This window comes from Microcaecilia unicolor, chromosome 3, assembly GCF_901765095.1.
Source record: "Microcaecilia unicolor chromosome 3, aMicUni1.1, whole genome shotgun sequence".
In the NCBI taxonomy this organism is placed as follows: Eukaryota; Metazoa; Chordata; class Amphibia; order Gymnophiona; family Siphonopidae; genus Microcaecilia; species Microcaecilia unicolor.
In genome coordinates, this window is record NC_044033.1 from 202,643,797 (window position 1) to 202,663,442 (window position 19,646).

The window sequence follows — 19,646 nt, forward strand, 5'->3', positions numbered from 1 at the left end:
ACGGTGTTACTATGCTGTGTGTATTTCTGAGTGTGGCTTGCTTAAAAGAGAAAATCAAACAACTCCTGTTTACATTATCATCACAACAACCTGTGAGGAAACCTCTCAGCCAGCAAACTTCTGGTTTATGCACAAGGACTCTGCCAAGTCAACCCAAAAGGACTCCTCTTCCCCCCTCCCCTGATTGGTAGAGTAGCTACTGTGGTTGCCCTCTAGTCCCTTTGGAAGATGTTTTCTCACAGCATTACCCAGCTGTGGATTTGAACTCTTGCACCTCTTAGACTGTGCATGCATTCATATAATTCAAGAAGCAACGATGAATTTCACATATGTAAATATATTCAATGGATTTGTGGCCTTGGGGACAAGTTAACAAGGACAGAATAGGTGATGCCTCCACTGGCCCAGTGAATGATGACTACAGATGAAGCTTAACCAGTGGGGGAACTAGTTTATTCTACCGGAGACCATGCTGAAGAGTTAATCACAAAATAGCCCACCAGTTTTTCAGTTAATCATTGCAGCCAGTCACCTCACAGTAAGTGCAGAGGACAGGAAAGAAACAAACAAAAAAAAAATACAGTAAGTGCTATAAATATAGAAATAACAACAATCCAGCACCTCAGTCCATTGTGGGTGGATCTTGGCATGCCAATGAGGTTTAAGAATACACCATTTGAAAAGGGTTTGCAGTGGCAAGAAAAAAGAGCCCTCCTGCTCCTTGAAAAAAAATCAAGGGATAAAATGACTCGTCATTCTCAGAGCTGAAATTCACTAAATTTACCAAATTAGTCCTCTAGAAACGTTAACCTGCCCCCCTTGTGGTGCCTCCTGTATTCCAGGGGGCGGCCATGTTAGCTAGAGAATGTCTGTGACATCACACACACACATGCAGCGTGCCAGCCAATCAGATGAGACGCAATTGGTGACAACAATCACTCCAATATGGCTGCTCCCATGGGGTAGGAGAGGAAAATAAGGGAACAGGATCAGCAGGTAAGCTGTTGCCTGCTACTGTCACATCACAGCTACCCATCAGCTATGGCGCTACCACAACCCCGAAAGCAGTGATGTTACAGCCAATCAGAACAGCTCTGGAAATAGCAGACTCACACAAAAAAATACTGTATTTCAAACACTGAATGGTTTCTTTAGCTGAAGAAAATAAAGTGCTTTTCTAGCTATCCATAATACTGACAGAAAATAGCGCCAAACCTCCCAGGATGACTTTCGCTACATCTAAACCCCCCCCCCCCCCCCTTTCCTAACAAACAAGACTTTTTCTCCATAAACTTCTATTAATAGACATTTCTGGAAATGCTGGCTAGAGGGTCCCCAAGTCATATCCCAAATGTCCTCAAATCCAGAAGAGCCCCAGACTCCTGCATGACCTTCCCAACAAGGATCTGCCACAGGGTGAAGTGACCAGGCTAACGTCTACATCCGTGAAAGAGCCCATTGGTTCGGTTACAAGTTCAAATCCAGGTGGACAAAAAAAAGCCAAGCGACGGGGCAGCAAGTCCAGAAAGAGACAGTAGATGGACAACCGAGTGACTAAAAAGACCCTGTGAAGATTTATACCACGCCGTCACTGGAAACAGACCCTATCCACTACAACTGACTCAGACTAGACCGGGGAAGGGTGGTGAACTTCTTCTCAACTCTTTAATGGTTGCAACCTATAAGCAACCCTGAACTGGGGAAGAGGGATGCATCTGGGGTGACAAGATGCTTCTGTGCCCCCTAAGACAGGGCTGGTTTCCCCCATTCCACGTACAGTAATGTAGCTCCTTGTTTTTAATTGGAAGCTCAACATGACCCTTTTACATATACAATGGAGGTAATGCCAAACCTGGCCCAGGTGACCTGGAATCCTTTGGTGATCTTTGCGCACCCATGCTCAAGTTCTAGTAGAGCAATCTACAGTTTTACGCTCAGAAAGATATTTATAGAGATTACTGAAAACAGAATGCAAGACCTTGGGGTTAGATCCCCCTCACCTAAGCAACTCTGATAATGTCAGCCAGGTCGGCTATAGTCCCTGTAGTAAGGTGAACCTTACATACAGATGTGAGGCAATGTCTTTTAATTAGCTATGTGACCCTTCTCCTTCTAGGTCTATCTTATGCACCCAACCCTCCGGCAGCCTCTTCCTTCGTAAGTCTTTGACACAGAGAATGAATGCTTATGAAATAAAAAATAAAATCCAGTTACAAGAAAATATTCCCTGTCTCTTCCTCCTGCCATGATCCTTTATGACCTCCCAGGGATGTCAGGGCTTCACCAGACAAGATTTTCTAAACTTTACTGAAAATTCAGATACATTCAATGGAATCTCCGATATAGAAAATGCTGGAAGACACTCCGTCAAAATACAGAAGACTAGAGAACACAGCTTCTATTCCCCATACACATCACCTTTCTCTGTTCTTCCACCAGCAAAAATACTTTTGGCAACTGCTCCTTCCCTGTAATTCACTAAACATGTAAAAGATAATTCATATGGTAGAAAATTATATGATAATACACCATTGTTCACCTCAGTCTATCTGTGCAAACCTAAGGCCAAAATAGAAGCTGGCTTCTGGCTTTTGTTCTCACTGGCCACGTAGGCCACAGGTCTAAGGAACACTGACGTGCTGGCCCAGAGATATCCGCATTAGCTAGTCACAACTCACATCTTCACACTGAATGGGGTGCTTTCCCAGAACTGGCCATAGCAGATATTTTGGCCAGACACTGGTTAGGGGATAGAGAGGCAGGATCATCCAAATGGACGCGTCACTTTAAGCCTCGTCATCTGTCCAAAACTCTAACTACACAGGCATTATCCGTAGTTACGTCAGACCACCAAGGCTGGAACTTGTGTAACCTGGACCTCATGCACAAAGGGCATCTGTAAAGATTGACTGGTAGCCCCTGAGACAAGGATAGCCATGGTCCCCAGTTCACAGGCTGCACTGGAATGTAGAACAGCCTCATGCAGCTGAATCAGATATTTTCTCACACTGTCTTTCTGATCTGTTATTTTCCCTCACACCTCAGACTCAGATATACGAGAAAACCATCATTTTTCCTCAAAACGATGATGGATTCTGGTTCTCTCCCTGTTCCTGAGCTGTTAATTTCTCTCACACTGACTATGCCTGTGACCTTGGAGTGAGTCACCTTATCTCCCTGTGCTTCAGTGTCTGATCTCTCAAACCCATCCCAATCTCGCACCCCTTTCCCTCAACCCAGGGCGCCACACCAGAGCTAAACTCCAGCTAATCCCTTCCTGGCAATAAATCAAATATCTTTAAATGACAGAGGAAGAAACACTGTGATGGAAAGAGTTGAGTCAATATGCTGGTGGGCAACATCTGGTAGGATGTCAATGGAACAGTTGGTCAAAGGAAGAGACAACCATGAGGAGACCATAAGTTGCTCTAATTATCATGTCACTGAACGAGAATCCATCGTACTGGGGAAAGGAAGGTGCACAGCTTCCCTCTCCTTCTTCTCGCCTGATGTATCAGTACTACTGAGATTGGTCTCAAGAGAATCTTCTGTGTAGCCATTTACCTCAACCCAATATCTTGACTTGATCACCCAAGGGTTTTTATCTTAGTGTCTCCAGAAAGGTGGTCCTTTACCAGATTTCCTTCAGACAATAACCTTCTTCCAAGAGTTACCCCAAGGCTCACAGGCAAATGTTGATCTGCTTGGAAAGTTCTCGCTCCAGATCCAATATCAATGCATCAAAGTCTTTCAGGTTGAGACGGGGGCTGAAGGGACTCTCCAGGTCCCCAGCCTCTGAGCTCTCCACCAGTGCAAAGTCTCCTACAAACAGTGTCTCCCTCTGGTCCAAGAATCCTTCCCTTAGGTCCAGAACCAAATTTCCTCCTCGTTCTCACTGTCTGTAGCGGCCACCTCGTCATAGTCCGCATCTACTATGTTGCCAGTAGGCAGAAGGAGGTAGTCTTGCCCACATATACTCCAGTCACCTGCATAGCGGTTGGTGGGTGGACTCTCCAAGCCACGGCAACGGTTGCGGGCCACCACCTCATTCTCCAAGATGTCTAGGGCAAGGCGTGGTGGTTCCTTCTGGCGCAGACAACTGGCGGGTTTCAACGACACCTTAGGCCTGAAATTTGGGATCTTCCATCTCGGGTCTGGAAGATGAAACAAAATAAAAGGTAATTCAATTTTATGCACTTTATAATCACCCTTACTGAGGTGGGGGCAGCATAAGTCAGTATATGAATCAGCAGTGCTACTTGGGCAAAAGTCAAGGTAAAGTATACAGTGGATCTTCTGTTCCTCTAAGTAATCCACAAAATTCTTTCATTCCCAGGCTTTTCAGAATGTTTGTATGGATCCTCTTTAAATATGGCCACACGCTCCATTAATTCTGTAAGTATCCTTGCTGCTGGAAAAAGTTCATATTAGCCAAACAGAAAGAGGGTAAAGAGAGGGGTTCCCCAATCCTCATTAGTGATCCAACATCTCATTATGGGCTCAGCAGTTCGGGGGGGGGAGGGGGAGGTTGGAGCTCCTTCTCCTTAAGGACAGCAGGTTGAGAGGCTGCCTCATGAGGATTCAACCAATGGGTTAGAAAATTTGGAATAGTTAATCCCTATGTTACTCACTTGGCCAGACCTGTAGAAGGTAATGTAGCACCTCAATGTGTCTCTTGAAGTCAACTGCGTTCACAATTTCCTCACAGTGTGCATAACTTCGGCTTCTCTGCCGTGAGGGATCTTGGTTCTGGTTGAGCAGCACAGGTCCAAAGCACACTGCAATGTTCTGGGAAGTCATCCGGTTATACTCATGATAAGAGGACACAAGGCTCAGATGATCCAAGAGGGTGGTGAGGGTGGCCTAGGAAGAGAGAAACCCTCAGCCACAAAATAACAGGAACAATTCAGACGGCAGCACTTCCGCTAGAAGAGTGCCACCCAACGGCAGCACTTCCGCTAGAAGAATGTCACCCAATGGCAGCACTTCCGCTAGAAGAGTGCCACCCAACGGCAGCACTTCCACTAGAAGAACGTCACCCAATGGCAGCATTTCCTCTAGAAGAGTGCCACCCAACAGAAGCACATCCTGTAGAAGAGCGCCACCTAATGGTAGCACATACTCTAGAAGAGCGCCACCCAACGGCAGCACATACTCTAGAAGAGCGCCACCCAACGGTAGCACTTCCTCTAGACGAACACCACCCCAACAGTAGCATTTTGTTCTAAGAGCACCACCCAACAGCAATACTTCTGATAGAACAGCACAACCCAATGGACCTAATGCCATACCAAGAGCATGACCATAGGTGCCAACTTTTCAAAATCATCGAGTGTGTTAAATCCAATGGAAATTATTGCTCCCTGGATACTGTGAGCATGATCCAACAGCAACTCTTCTGCTCCAAAAGCGCCACCCTACGGTAGCACTTCCTCTAGAAGAGTGCCAGCCAACAGCAGGACCTTTGCCATTTCCACACCAAGAGCATCATCCAGTGGTAGGGCTTCTACTCAATGAGCACAACCCAACAACAGCATTTCCACTCCATGAGCGCAACCCAATGGCAGAACTTCAGCCCAACATTAGATCTTGTATTTACTTGGTTGGAATCTTCCAGCATTTCCAGCTTCTTTACATTATCTTAATCTCACACAAAATCAATAACCCTACATCAAGGTTTTTGAAATTTCTCCAGCAAAGCTCTGAAACCCCACAAAGTAGTTAGACATTACCAGAAAACTAGCAATAGACTAACCTTCCACCCGAACTCTTAAGATTATAGGTACTACCTGGCTGCAAGTCAACTAGTTTTACCCTCTCTTCTTCCCCTCATCCCCAACCCTATGAATTTATACTGTTTATGGCTATCTGAAAACCCAATCCACTTCTGCAGAATTTACAAGAGCTTTCCCCATCCCCCACGGGGGCAGAGGATGGAAACGAACTGAACCACCCCATCAAAACATGGAGCTGGCAATGCTGTGTTACCTTTTCAATCTCGGGCAAGCAGTTTAAAAGCGAAACACTCTCTTCCCCAGAACTGCCTGCTGGCTCCTGGCTGTTTGCTCTCCTCCTGGGTGGCCGTTGTGACATGGCTTCCAGAACGACCTCATACAGAGTCTTGGTGATAAGTGGGGTGGGCAGCTCTCGGAGGTAGTCCTTCAGAATTCCTGCAGGGATCCAAAGTGACACCAGACATCAATTAAAGAAGACCTGCCCTCTGCTGGAACTATGAAGCTGTGCACTGTGAAAAGACCTGCCCTCTGCTGGAACTATGAAGCTGTGCACTGTGTAAAGAAGACCTGCTCTCTGCTTCATCTGTGATTCTGTGTGTTTTTTTAAAGGATAACTTTCTCTTGCGTGCACTGAAATTCTCTGTGCTGTGTAAAGGAGAAAAAGATAAACAAAAAGGAGGAACAAACCTCACGTAACCGTGAGCGACAAATAAAACAGTGAGGTGGATCCGAGGAGGATATCTTTATTGGACACAGCTAAAAGATGACCTGACATGGCCGTGTTTCAGCAAACATAAATATGTAGCAATCGTCATTAAATAATTGAAAACTTATAATTAATAAATAAATGGAAAAATACATATTCAAATGACCAATTAAATACAAAAGAATACAGTAATATTCATAACAGAATGAGTGACACTGAAATAATATCCATAAAGACTATGTGATATCCTCCTCGGATCCACCTCACTGTTTTATTTGTAGCTGTTTAAAGGAGAACCATTGCCCCGCTGAAGTTATAATCCTGTGGAAGGGATCCCCCTCTCCTCCTTGGGTTAGGATTCTGTATTTTGTTTAAAGGAGAACTGCCCCTTGCACTGATTGTGAACCTGTGCACTATGTAAAGCAAACCTGGCTCCTGCACTGGTTGAGATTCTGTGAACTGTGAAAAGGAGACCTGCCCCCTGCACTGATTGTGATTCTGTGCATGATATAAAGAAGACCTGCCCCCTGCACTGGCTGGGATTCAGCGAGCTGTGTAAAGGAGACCTGCCTCCTGCTCAGCCTCCAATCATGTGGGTCATGCACAGCAATAACAGAATAAATAATTATTATCAGAGCAATTCTAGAACTGTGCACCTGTGGTTACACGTGACCTGAAAGTATAACTGCAGCGAAAAGTGCCTCTTATGTACAGAAGTGCCTCGATCACTATTCTATGAGGGTTCGCAGTGTCACAGAGTAACTATAAGGGACATACATATGGGCAGAGCATGGCTGGGGCAGTTTATAGAATACTGTAAATTGTGGATATTTAGGCATGCCCATTTCTACCCGACATAAACAGTCGCACCCCCATTCAGTTGCACCAATGCTGGTTTACACTTGTATTGTATAATGGAATCTGGGCGCTCCTTGCGCTGTATCGGGGTGCCCCTTTATAGAATCACCCCATCCCCCTAATTCTATAAAGTTGTACGTCCAGTTTATAGAAAAAGGTCAGTTACGTCCCTAACTTAATTGTTTAATTACATGCATATTGGTGTTAGTTCGTAGTTATGTGCATAACTGACCTTAGTCAGTATTCTAGAAAAGGGTGTGCAATTTCCATTGTGTACAACAGCAAGGGGGCGTGGAAGGTCAGGGTGTGGAGTGATGGAAGGGGCACTGTGGGTCATGTGTGGACCTGGGAGGGGCATGGTAGATCGGACTGCATGACCTAGGAGAGGCATGGCAGGTCAGAGGGTGTGAACTGGGAGGGGCATGGTGGGTCAGGGTGTGAACCTTGGAGGGGCATGGTGGGTTGGGGTGTGGACCTGGGAGGGGCACTGTGGGTCATGTGTGGACCTGGGAGGGGCATGGCGGGTCAGGGACCATGGGCCGGGGAGGGTCTTGGCAGGTTAGTGGGCATGACCTGGGAAGGGCATGATGGGTCAGGGGCGTAGACTTGGGAGGGGCATGGCGGGTCAGGGGCGTAGACTTGGGAGGGGCATGGCGGGTCGGGTTGGAAGGGGTGTCTTCAAGTTATGAGTTATAGATTATTAGCAATTATGCGCCTTTCTACAGTTACAAGCAAGCATTTACACCAGCCGTTCAGGTAGCGTGGTGCTCTCACCCAAAGTTAGATGCATCACTGTGGACTTACACTAATGTACCGTAATGACGGTTCTGCGCAGAAGTGGCGTTATAAAATGTACATTTAGCAGACATCATCCCTGTGTCTAAATTTCAGTGACCCTTCCGAAAATTTACCTCTGTGTGTTAAAGATACATTTATTTTCCACAGCCAGACAAATCACCCACCTGTGACAACATTGATGTCTGGATAGAGCTCTTCGGATAACACCACAGCGCTACTGTCCCTCTCAAAGGCATCGTGCAGCTCCTTCTTCACTGCTGCTGACCCACAGAGCCGGTAGAGCCCGACGACCTGAACCCAGAAGCAAAAACGTAAGAACGTACCTCAAGCTCATCTCAGTGCCCCTGTTCCAAAAACAGAAAGAAAAACCCTCCAGCAGGGGGCCCCAGTCTGCAGACTCACCCAAGACAGAACCACAAACCCTACTACAGAACGTTCAAAAATCAACTTTGCAGTTATTTCACCCAATGGCGTACCGAGAGCGGAGCAGTGGGTGCGGTCCACCCCAGGTGCACGCTGCAGGAGGGGTGCATCACCTCCAAGCCCCCCCCCCCCCCCCCCCAGTGCATTCTTCCTACCTGCTGGGAGCAGCCGCACGGCTGTCAGCTCTGCTGGTTCCCTGCGCCCTCTGCCCCAGAATAGGAAGTAACAGCAGAGGGCGCAGGGAACCAGCGGAGCCGACAGCCGTGTGGCTGCTCCCAGCAGGTAGGAAGAATGCACCGGGGAGGGGCTTGGAGGTGATGCACCGGGGGGGGGGGGGGGGAATGTTGTGCTGCATCCGGGAGGGATAGATGACACTGCACCAGGGGGGGGGGGGAAACGCCACTGATTTCACCCAAGCTAGAGGGATGTTTAGGTGCATAGGGAGAGGAATGGCCAGCAGGAAAAAAGAGATGATGATGCCCCTCTGTAAGACTCTGGTGAGACTGCCATGTAATATATTGTGTACAGTTCTGGAGATCAAACCTTTTCAACTGACATAAATAGGATGGAGTTGGTTCAGAGGGCGGCTTGTGAAATGGTCAGTGATCTTTGTCATAGACCTCAATACGTACACTTTGGAAGAAAGGCAGGAAAGGGGAGATATGATAGAAACATTTACATACCTACATGCACAGGAGGCGAGTCACAATTGAAAGGAAGCTCTGGAATGAGGAGGCATAGGATGAAGGTAAAAGGGGATAGACTCAGATGGAGATGAAAACAGTTTCCGAATTCAAGAGAGCTTGGGACACTCTCTAAGGGAGTGACAGGGAGAGTAGATGGCCTGGATGGGCAGAGTGGATAGGCTATATGGTCTTTATCTGCTGTAATTTTTCTATGTTTCTGTGTTTCTAAGCTTCATTACTGCATTATTAGGTGACACCAGTAGTGGCGTAGCTACGCGGGGCCACGGGGCCTGGGACCCCGTAGATTTGGCCCTGGATCCCCCTGCTGATGACCCTCTCAACCCCCCCTCCCCTGCCGCTACCATCGCCTACCCTTGCTGGCGGGGGACCCCAACCCCCGCCAGCCGAGGTCCTCTTCTTCCGCCGCAAGGCTTCATTCTGTGAGACTCACAGAAACAGAACGAAGCCTTGCACCGGAAGAAGAGGACCTCGGCTGGTGGGGGTTAGGGTCCCCCGCCAGCAAAGGTAGGCGATGGCGGCGGCAGGGGGGGGGTCGGCAATGGCGGGGATGGTCAGCAATGGCGGGGGGAGGGTCGGCGGCGCCAGGGGGGGGGCTAAAATGTGCCCCCTCACCTCGGGCTCTAGACCCCCCTCCTGCCGAAGTCTGGCTACGCCCTGGACACCAGGCCATGAAGTGCAAGCTGAGCAGGTCCTCATTACCTGACCCTCCATCCCAATCCATTGCATCTGTGGACCTCTCGTTCCCGTCTTCCTTAAAGAAATTATAACTGTCAAGTCCAGGGATGCAACAGAAGTAGGGTTGCCAAGTGACTCCAGATTTACCCATCAAGATTGATCCAGTCCTGGGTCTACCCCATTGCATGCAGAGACTTGTAGTCTTGCTTTTCTTAGGGAAAACAATGAGAAAAAAAATCTGAACTACGATCCCTGCATGCAATGGGGTAAACCCAGGACTGGATTCACCCTGTCAGGAAGACCAGAACGGGAATGGTAAATATTAAAGAGAAGAGAAGAGCGGCAGAGCTGCCAAGTTTCCCAGTTCCAGGAGGGAGAGCTCTTGGCAAATTCTGGTTTTGAGCTTACACCCCAAAGCAGCAAGGCCTGTGCAGTCCCCATTGAAATCTGTGCTGTGAGTCCCATAATGCCTCAGAATGGTGTTGTGGGAAATCCAGGACTGACTCAAAATCTCCCTCCTGGAACTGGGTAACTTGGCTGCTCTGGGAAGGGTTGAGTGAAGATATATAAAGGATATATTAAGCAACCACCTTTAAAGGGAAGTCACTTTAAAAGTCACTTTAACGGACTGTAGGGTGAACACAAGCCAGGCTGAAAAAGCAGTAACCACCTCAGCTCACCTTCAGTCCTCGCTTCTCTATCTCAGAGACGCACTTCTGGATGAGCAGAGGCACCCTAACTGCAGCGCCCTCTCTCTCCACTAGCTGGCGCAGCTCCACACCAAAGACTTGAGGCTCCAGGTGGATGCCGGCAGCTGCTGCGGCGGCAGGAGCTTCCCACTGCTCCACCAGGGTGAGTTTGACGTAGAGGCGGCCACGTGGTTCTAGCTTTACAGCCAGCTGCTGACATCTGGAGCCTTGGGGGAAGAAAGAAAAGAGAACTTAACTCCACAATATCAGTCAGTTTGACTAGGAGAGATAGGAGTTGGGGTGAAATACACAAGGCAAAGCCAGGGCGGGATCAGCATGTGTGGTCAAGTTGGAAAAATCCAGCATTCCTTTGCCAGACACACTTATAGCTTACAGGCACGAAAGTGGCGAGTGCAGCAGAAAGAGGTCAGAAAACTTCAAAATCTGGACAAAGCAGGGCTTGTGTGCTCTGTGTAAGAGGTGGGAGCGGGGGTGGGGCGAGGTGGATTTCCTTTCGGTTTCTCCAGCACCACACCCACTCACCACAGGTTACACAGCTGTGCACCAGGTGTGTGCCGTGAATGAAGTATTTCACAAACACCCAGGGTGAGGGCGATCACTTACACTCTGTATAAGCAACTGCACACATGGAAGGAATCGAAATACACTGCGGGTACCCTGGGAGGTGCAAGGTCAAAGTTGTAGGTCATCAGCACCCGGGGTGTACACCAAAATTCTCTAACACGCATGCTGGATGGACACAATATCCTTCATAAATAAAACTATTTTGGGTTAAAACTGTTATTTAAATAAAAAGTTCAGTTGTCTCAAACAGCTTTCTAAAGCTGTCCTTCCATTGGTTGACTAAGCAGCCATTCACAAGTCCCTCCCTGTCCCTCCCCAGCTTATCATATGCTACTGCCCAGCTAGTCCTCTCATTGGCTCCAATCTTCTCAACTAAACTTGCTAATGACCAGCATCCTATGACAATGATGAAAACTGGTAATACCAAGTGGGGGTTTTCTAGCGAAAAAGGTGCCGGTACTCAAATGCTAGGCCACCCTTCAGGGGTAGGGTGATCATTGAGGGACCCCCCCCACACACACACACAATAGCCAGGCCCCCTACAACCAGTCACAGAATCTATGACAAGGCAGAATTGGTGCATAGGGAGGGACTGAGCTCTTTCATTAAAACACTAGGAATAAATGCCCGTTTCTGAGGGCAATGAAACGGGCGCTAGCAAGGGGCCCCCTCCCTCCGAGCTACTTGTCTTGTTCGGTGTTGGCGTCGCTGTGTGTGGGTAGGGTTTTGTTTTTTTTTTGTTTGCTGTGTCTCCGTGGCCGTGCCTGTGGCGTTTCGGTTTCAGGCCTCCAGTGTTATAGCTCCGCCCTCGACGTCATGACGTTTTGACGCGAGGGCGGTGCAGACACTCCAGGGCACACCGGATATCTCGGGCGCCTCAACTTCCGTGGAGGCTTCAGAACGTTGGGGTTGCCTTTTATATATATAGATGGGGACTATGGGTCAATTTTAGCAGACAATGGAAAAGGTGCCAGTACTCAGTACCCCCTCAAAAAAAGCCCTGGTAATACCTTTAAAGATATGAGGCAAGCTGATGGTCCCATAGCAGCAAACCCTGTTCTTGCAGGTGCTGGGATCCCAGGAGAAGACGACGAGCTTGAGGTACTGTGAGCTCTCCAGCTCCAGGTTGAAGGTGTGGTTCAGAGAAAGGAAGGGAGCCCTGCAGGGCAGCAACGCAGTATGGGCCTTGTTGACCCCATCCACCTGCAGGGCACAGAAAATGTCCTTGGAGTCCCCCTTAGGGGACTTGGCATCTTGCAAGCCACAGAGATGAACATTCACCAGGCCAGACAAGTGTTGGACACAGCGAGGGTGCTCGTTGACGTTGTAGGGACGGAAGGCAGCCGAGTCCAACTTGGAGCCTGCTCCCCCTTGAGAGTCCAACGGCTCCTTCTCCTGCCCATTGGCGTTGCATTTCTCCGCCTTGACAATGAGTTCTGGGGAATCCCCATCACTCAGGTAACCACCCTTTATGGTGGACTTTGATTTGTGACGAGTCCGGCTCCTCCACAAGCTTTCCTTGGAAGACACACTGGTGTCCAGGTGGTATCGGCTAATGACATTGCCCGACTCCTTATGTAGGTTCTGAGGGGAAGAACCACCGCTCTGGTCCTGCCTGTTGGTTCGGGTTGACCGGAGGCTGAGCTTCCTGCGTAGCTCTGGAAGCTTTTTCATCTTCATGGACAATCTGCGTACGGTGCCCGGGGACTTACCCTTGCCACGATTCTCTGATGGGACCTTGAGGTCCATCTGGGATGTACCGGAGTTTTTCTGCATACAAGAGCCTGAAGAAGGGTCACAGAGAGAGAGAAAGGAATGACATGTCAGATCCCACAGACACTGGATAATAGCTGCTTTACAAGGGAAGTTTAGTTATGTTACCCTGTCAGCACCCCTAAAGGGGATTACTACCAGGATGAGTTATTGTATTATGAGATCTACAGTTATAGTACCTCTAAGAAAAGAAATGTATAGATGCAATGGGTGTAAAACCAGGACTAACTCAGATAACAGGCCTACGCAGGATGGTGTTCTATTTGGAAAATCCAAAATTTAGCGCAATTTGGGAGTTTATATGTTGGTGTCCTCCCCGGGTGCAGAAAGCAAGGGAGTGCAAGGAGCAGGCAAGCATTTCTTGGCTCTGCCGTTTACTGCCCCCTCTAAATTTACTTCCTGTTCCGGGGCAGAGGACCAGCAGAGCCAACAGGTGCGCACCTGCTCCGCACACTCCCTTACTGGGAGGAAAATTCTGATGATGCACTTCAGGGGGTGACGTGCCGGGGAGGGTGTGTGTGTGTGATGTGCTTCGGGGGGGGGGGGGGGTGATGCGCCAGGAGAAGGGTGCAATACGCTTCGGAGGGAGGGGTTATGCAACAGAAGGGGGGGTGTCGTGTCGGGAGGGTGTGATACGTTTCGGAATGTGTGATGTGCTTCGGCGGGGGGAGGGGGGGGTGATGCGCCAGGAGAGGAGGGCACAGCGGTGACCCGCCCCGGGTGGCGAACAGGCTAGGAACGCCACTTTTCAGACTGTTAAATATTCAGCACAAGTTTGCAGATTTCCCCCTGGATTCTATATATGGCGCACAAAGACGTGCAGGCAAATATTCGCATGTGAAGTTTAATTGAGCAACAAGCCCATTAATGCAATAATTGGGTGTTAACAATGTGGATTTATGTGCTCATGTTCCAAGGCACTACTCTATGAAAATGTCAACTTCTCACTGTCCACCAAGTCACTCCAGCGCTAAAAATCGCTGCATAAAAATAGTTAGCGAAAACAGAATGCAAGCTTGGAACATGTTTATCTCTGAGTTCATTATACAACAGTCCCCTCTTGTACAACTGCAAAGTACTTAATATACCATACTGTTCCTGTGGAGTGCAAAATATGAGAAAGGGGAAAAGCCTCTGTAACCCAATCTCCACCCTTTATGTATTAACAGGGTAAGAAGAATATTAACGGGGTCCAACTTTCTTCATCGGCATAAAAAAAAAACCCTTTACTCTTAGCTCTTGCTTAAAAACTCCACAGGAAGTTCTTAATGGACTAATTCCAAAAACATTAAGTACTCTGCAGTTGTACAAGAGAGGGGGCTGTTGTATAATGGATATTATATACTCTCTTATCCTTTGAATGTTGAACCATTGGTACGATTTATCTCTGAGTTCATGTCATACAGCAGGGATTGGTCTCATGTCCAATAACATCATCACAGAACAGTTTCTAACATCACACAGAGGAGATAGGCGGACTTATGTCTAATAACATTATCACAGAACACTTTCAAATGTCTAAAGATATCACACATCATGTCAAATGACATCACAAAACAAGTTAGTTCTAATTTTCTAATGGTGTCATCATGCAGCAGGAATATGCCTCATTTCTAATGATGTCATCACACAAAATGGATAGGCCTCACATCTAATGATGTCTAAGTTATGCCTTGACAAAGCATCAGTCAAGAATCCTTGACTTCTATGCCTGATATTTATTTACTTTGGAAACTATCACTATTATAATAATTAAGTCTAAAATAGACCTCATAATACTTCCAGAAGTCTGGACTGTGGAATTTGTTTTACATCAAGAATTTACACTTAAATCAACCCTGCCCTTCTCTAACTTTCCTCAACAGAGAAATCAAGGCAAGATACCAAGTGAGTATTAAACAGACATTTCCTTACCTGAGGCCTCTGCTTTCTGAGAACCATCTACCTCTGCTGGAGTTGTTGAGTTCGATGCCTCTGATAATACCCCCTGAGAATTAACAGCAGCCTTGTTGCAGGAGCTCTCAGTCCCTCCATTGATGGACCAAGGAATTCCTGCACTGTTACTGGTCTTCTTGCGTGGATCAGTGGCATTTGGTAGTGTCCTGCTACGTTCAGCAGTAGGCTCCATGATCTCTGTGTACCTCATATTCCGTCTCTTCCATGGGTCATTTTTATCCAGCAAGCTGGAGTGGTCCTCATCCTCTGGGATGGGGTTGTACCAAATGTCCCCTTCATCATCAACAATATTTGATTCCTTCAGCTCCCCAATGCAGCTCAAAGGAAACCTTAAGCCTTCCTCAAAGCCTGGGACCTTCCCAGAAGAGAGTACCCATTCCCGGCTGCTCCTGTCTAGGCTCTGAAGGTAGGCCCCATGGCTGCTACACTTGACCACACTGGAGGTGGCACAGATTTCTGTGTAGTCAAGCACAGACTGAGATTTGTCTTCACTGGGGGCCAAGAAGTCAACTCCCGAATGCTTTTCATTAACCTGAACTTCTTCCTGCTGAGGGCGATGAGTCCCAGAGGAATACACATGGTCCCTGTTGGCCCGTTGCGGGCAGCTCCGGCTCCTGAAAAGAGACGTAGCTTTGGAGGGCTTCTGGTCAGCTCCTTTGCCTGTATCAGAAAGTTGACGTGGGGGAAGGGTGCCTTGCTTGCCGGGCCTGTCCGTCTGTTCTGTGGAGGCATGAGGGCCACTGCGAAGCTTTCTACTGAAAGAGATCCAGTCATCTCTGGCAGAGGAGGAAACTTTGGCCCAGTTTTGCTTTCTGGAAACAGTGATGGTTGGGCCCTTCTTGCACACTTCTTCAGAGTCCTGAGGCGCAGCTTGCGAGGGCTTCAGGTCAGAGGGTGTCGGCACAGTTTCTGATCCTTTGGAAGGTCGATCTGCAAGACATGATTGAAGCTACATGTGACTCTGAAACTGGGAACCTAGAAAACCCCTCCACCATTGCCAATTGTACCACCCTCTGCCCACCAAAGTCCAGATTCAGTAAACGGAACCACTATTACAGAATACTGACAACTCGTTGCTTAACTAACTAGTGCCAATTAGTGATCATCAACATCAATTATCAGCTTCTTGTTATATTATGAGCGCAACTGACTTTATTCTATAACTTCCACACGCAACTTTGCATACTAACGCCCAGATGATCAAAACTTAACAATGCCCTAATGCTCAAAGCTAATGAGATGCAAATATAGGCACGCTCATAGCTTTGAGCATTAGGGTGTTCGTGCTTGATGCATGCGCAGAAGAGTTCAGTTGTAAGCTCAGCTCCTGTGCACAATGCACCCAACCATGAAGCACATGTTGGCGTCTGTTTTCTGCAGCCTAAATATAAGCGGTTTAAATTTTTTTTTTCTGGATGCTTATTTTAGGTGCAAGTAACAGAGGCCAATGTGTGCTTTGGTGGTTTTTCCTTTAAGCATGGACAAAGGACAAGAACGCCAATGTGTGCTTCACGTTCGGCTCTGCTGTTTCTCCCAACCAGCACCGAAGGGGCTTCCTTCCGCTTCCAAAAGCAATCAATACCAGTAGATTTTGCAGAAAGAATCATGGGAAATCCTCTCTTCCTCTCAATTACCAGCGCCACCACCCAATCTCTTAGTGGAAATTGGGTGGCGACGCTGGTAATTGGGAAGCAAAACCGGTGCTGGGCAGACTTTTACGGTCTACACCCTGATCTTGACTGAATAGATAGGGATGGGCTGGAGTATAAATTTTAAGGGGTTTCGACGTTAGCTTCAGAACTTAGTACAAGAAGAGTGCTGGGCAGACTTTTACGGTCTGTGCCCTGAGAATGGCAAGGACAAATCAAACTCGGGTATACATATAAAGTATCATATACCATGTAAAATGAGTTTATCTTGTTGGGCAGACTGGATGGACTGTACAGGTCTTCATTTGCTGTCATTTACTATGTTACTCTTTGGGGTTCTACATGGAATGTTGCTACTAATTGGGATTCCGGAATCTTGTAACTCTTTAGGATTCTGGAATCTTCAGAACTTTTAATACAAGAACTGTGCTGGGCAGACTTCTACAGTCTGTGCCCTAAGAATGGCAAGGACAAATCAAACTCTGGTATATATATAAAGTATCACATACCATGTAAAATGAGTTTATCTTGTTGGGCAGACTGGATGGACCGTTCAGGTCTTTATCTGCCGTCATTTGCTATGTTACTATGTTACCCTAACGCCTGCTCAGACCAGGCGTTATTTTTGGCAGCGGTAAGGCACCTTTGCTTCGGGCGCTCTTTTCTGATCATTGGGGAGGAATACAAAATGACCTCATTTAAATGAGCTCGACTACATTTGCATGCTATCTGGGCTAAGGCCTGACACATTAGTTGTTTACTGCGCTAGACCCCTCTGATCATTCTGCGCCAGTAAATGAGGGTGCTAGGACGGTGCTAATAGCCTCTAGCGCCCGCATTTACTTTTGATCATCGGCACCTAAGAGCCATAAATCACCATTTGTAGAACAATGTTTAGAGCGGATTCCCATGCCAAACTGAAAGCACCAACATTTACGCCTGCCGAACCCCGATGTAAATGCTGACGCTTAATTTTCGGGTCATGCAAATAACATTATCCTATAATATCGTGCCTAACTTCTAGAAACACCCCCCCTCCATCTGCCCATACCCCTCCTATGGCCACGCCCCTTTTCAGTTGCGTGCTATAAAATTTACGCACTGAGTTTACAGAATAGCAACTAGGACGGAGTCACGTGCACATTAATTTGCAAGGCATTAACTTTCAATAATTAGAGTTAATTGGCAGCATTTTGCATTTACATTTGCAAGAGCCATGCACTTGGGTCGCAAAAATCCGAGGGAACGGTACAGTATAGGGGTGAAGTGCTTCACTGTGTGTACGAAGGAAGAGCGGGACTTGGGGGTGATTGTGTCGGATGACCTTAAAGCTTTCAAACAGGTAGAAAAAGTGACGGCCAAAGCCAGAAGGATGCTTGGGTGCATAAAGAGAGGCATGACCAGCAGGAAAAAGGAGGTGATAGTGCCCTTGTATAAGTTTCTGGTGAGGCCTCATTTGGAGTAATGCGTTCAGTTCTGGAGAGCGCACCTATGGAAAGATATAAACAGGATGGAGTCGGTCCAGAGGGCGGCTATGAAATTAGTAAGCGGTCTTGAATGCAAATATTATAGGGACAGGCTTATGAACCTCAACATGTATACGCTGGAAGAGAGGAGGGAGCGAAGAGACATGAAGAAACGTTTAAATACCTCAAGGGCATTTATGTACAGGAAGAGAGTCTTTTTCAAATGAAGGAGAGCTCTGGAATGAGAAGGCATATGACAAAGTTAAGAGGGAATAGGCTTAGGAGTAACCTAAGGAAGTATTATTTCACAGAAAGGGTGGTGGAGGCGTGGAATGGCCTCCTGGTGGAGGTGGTGGAGTCGAGGACTTTTCCAGAATTTAAAAAGGCATGGGATAAGCATGTGGGATGGCTTAGGAACAGGAAGAATTAGGAGTTACAGAGGATGGGCAGACTGGATGGGTCATATGGCCTTTATCTGCCCTCATGTTTCTATATTTCTATGTTTCTATCTCCAATTATTGATTTTTAATTGCCTCATTCATTTTAGTTATAGTTTATTTACATTTGCAGATCGCAGCAGTGTACAAAAATTCCAAAATGCATAGAAAAGGAAAGGAACTAGAATATATTGATAGGAAAGGGAATCACTCACACATCATCTTCATAAAGTCGAGATATGGTACAGTAAAAAGAAGGGAACAATACGCCGGCTGGGGAGGAGGAGGGGGGGAAGGAACCGGAAAGTAAAGGGCAACAGCGGACAGTCCAGTGGCTACTCCCTAGAAGGACCAAATACTTGGACAAAAAGCCAGACCTTCAGCCCTGCTTTAAAATTGTTAAATGAAAGTTCTGCTCGAAGGGGGGGGGGGGGGTGGAGAGAGAGAGAGAGTCCCAAAACGAAGGGGCGGTGAAAAAGAATGCACGATGTCTGCTCGATTCCAATTGGGCGGACTTAGGATTCATGCATCTGCCCTGGGCACTCAAATTTTGGTGACATATGTGGAATCTGGAAGGGGGGAGGGAGTGTAAATTTTATTGAACTTGGCAGATAGGGTACAAATTTTGGAGAACTGCAAGCTCTCAGCCCTCTGGTGGTGAGAAGTGGGCAGAGCAGGGGGGCCACCAATGAGTAACTCACACAGTCCTTCCGTGGACGATGGACCAGGAGACCTCGCAGTGTGGCTGGAACTGCACAGCATAGGCTGAAAAGCAAATGGTGGAGGAGTAGCCTAGTGGTTAATGCAGCAGACTTTGATCCTGGGGAATTGGGTTTGATTCCCACTGTAGTTCCTTGTGACCTTGGGCAAGTCACTTAACCCTTCATCACCCCACCTACAAAAACTTAGATTGTGAGCCCTCTAGGGACAGAGAAAGTACCTGCATATAATGTATACAGTGCTGTGTACGTCTAGTAGGGCTATAGAAATAATTACTAATTACTAAATCGAAAGTGATTCTCTGGTATATGCTGAAGCAAGGCCAGTGCAAGGGTATTAGTGTCAACCCTCAGCTTTGTGTCCCCTTCCCCTCAATTCAATTTCAGATCCTTCACACCCCACTCCTGACATTTTAATAATTCTGTTTGACAATCACCTCAGCACCACCCCTCCCAGAACAATCCTATAA

At 47.4% G+C, this 19,646-nt stretch overlaps 1 protein-coding gene across 1 annotated transcript in view; it reads right to left on the bottom strand.

Annotated features, from left to right (window-relative positions):
• Positions 1 to 1,287: 1,287 nt before the first annotated feature.
• The window catches only part of SYDE1 (synapse defective Rho GTPase homolog 1), a 63,832-nt gene continuing 45,473 nt past the window's right edge, over positions 1,288 to 19,646 (bottom strand). The window contains 8 exon segments of the mRNA XM_030194716.1: positions 1,288 to 3,882; positions 3,885 to 4,154; positions 4,632 to 4,863; positions 5,989 to 6,170; positions 8,262 to 8,388; positions 10,583 to 10,818; positions 12,187 to 12,960; positions 14,864 to 15,835. Coding sequence (XP_030050576.1) covers positions 3,683 to 3,882; positions 3,885 to 4,154; positions 4,632 to 4,863; positions 5,989 to 6,170; positions 8,262 to 8,388; positions 10,583 to 10,818; positions 12,187 to 12,960; positions 14,864 to 15,835 — 2,993 coding nt within the window. The 3' untranslated portion in view covers positions 1,288 to 3,682.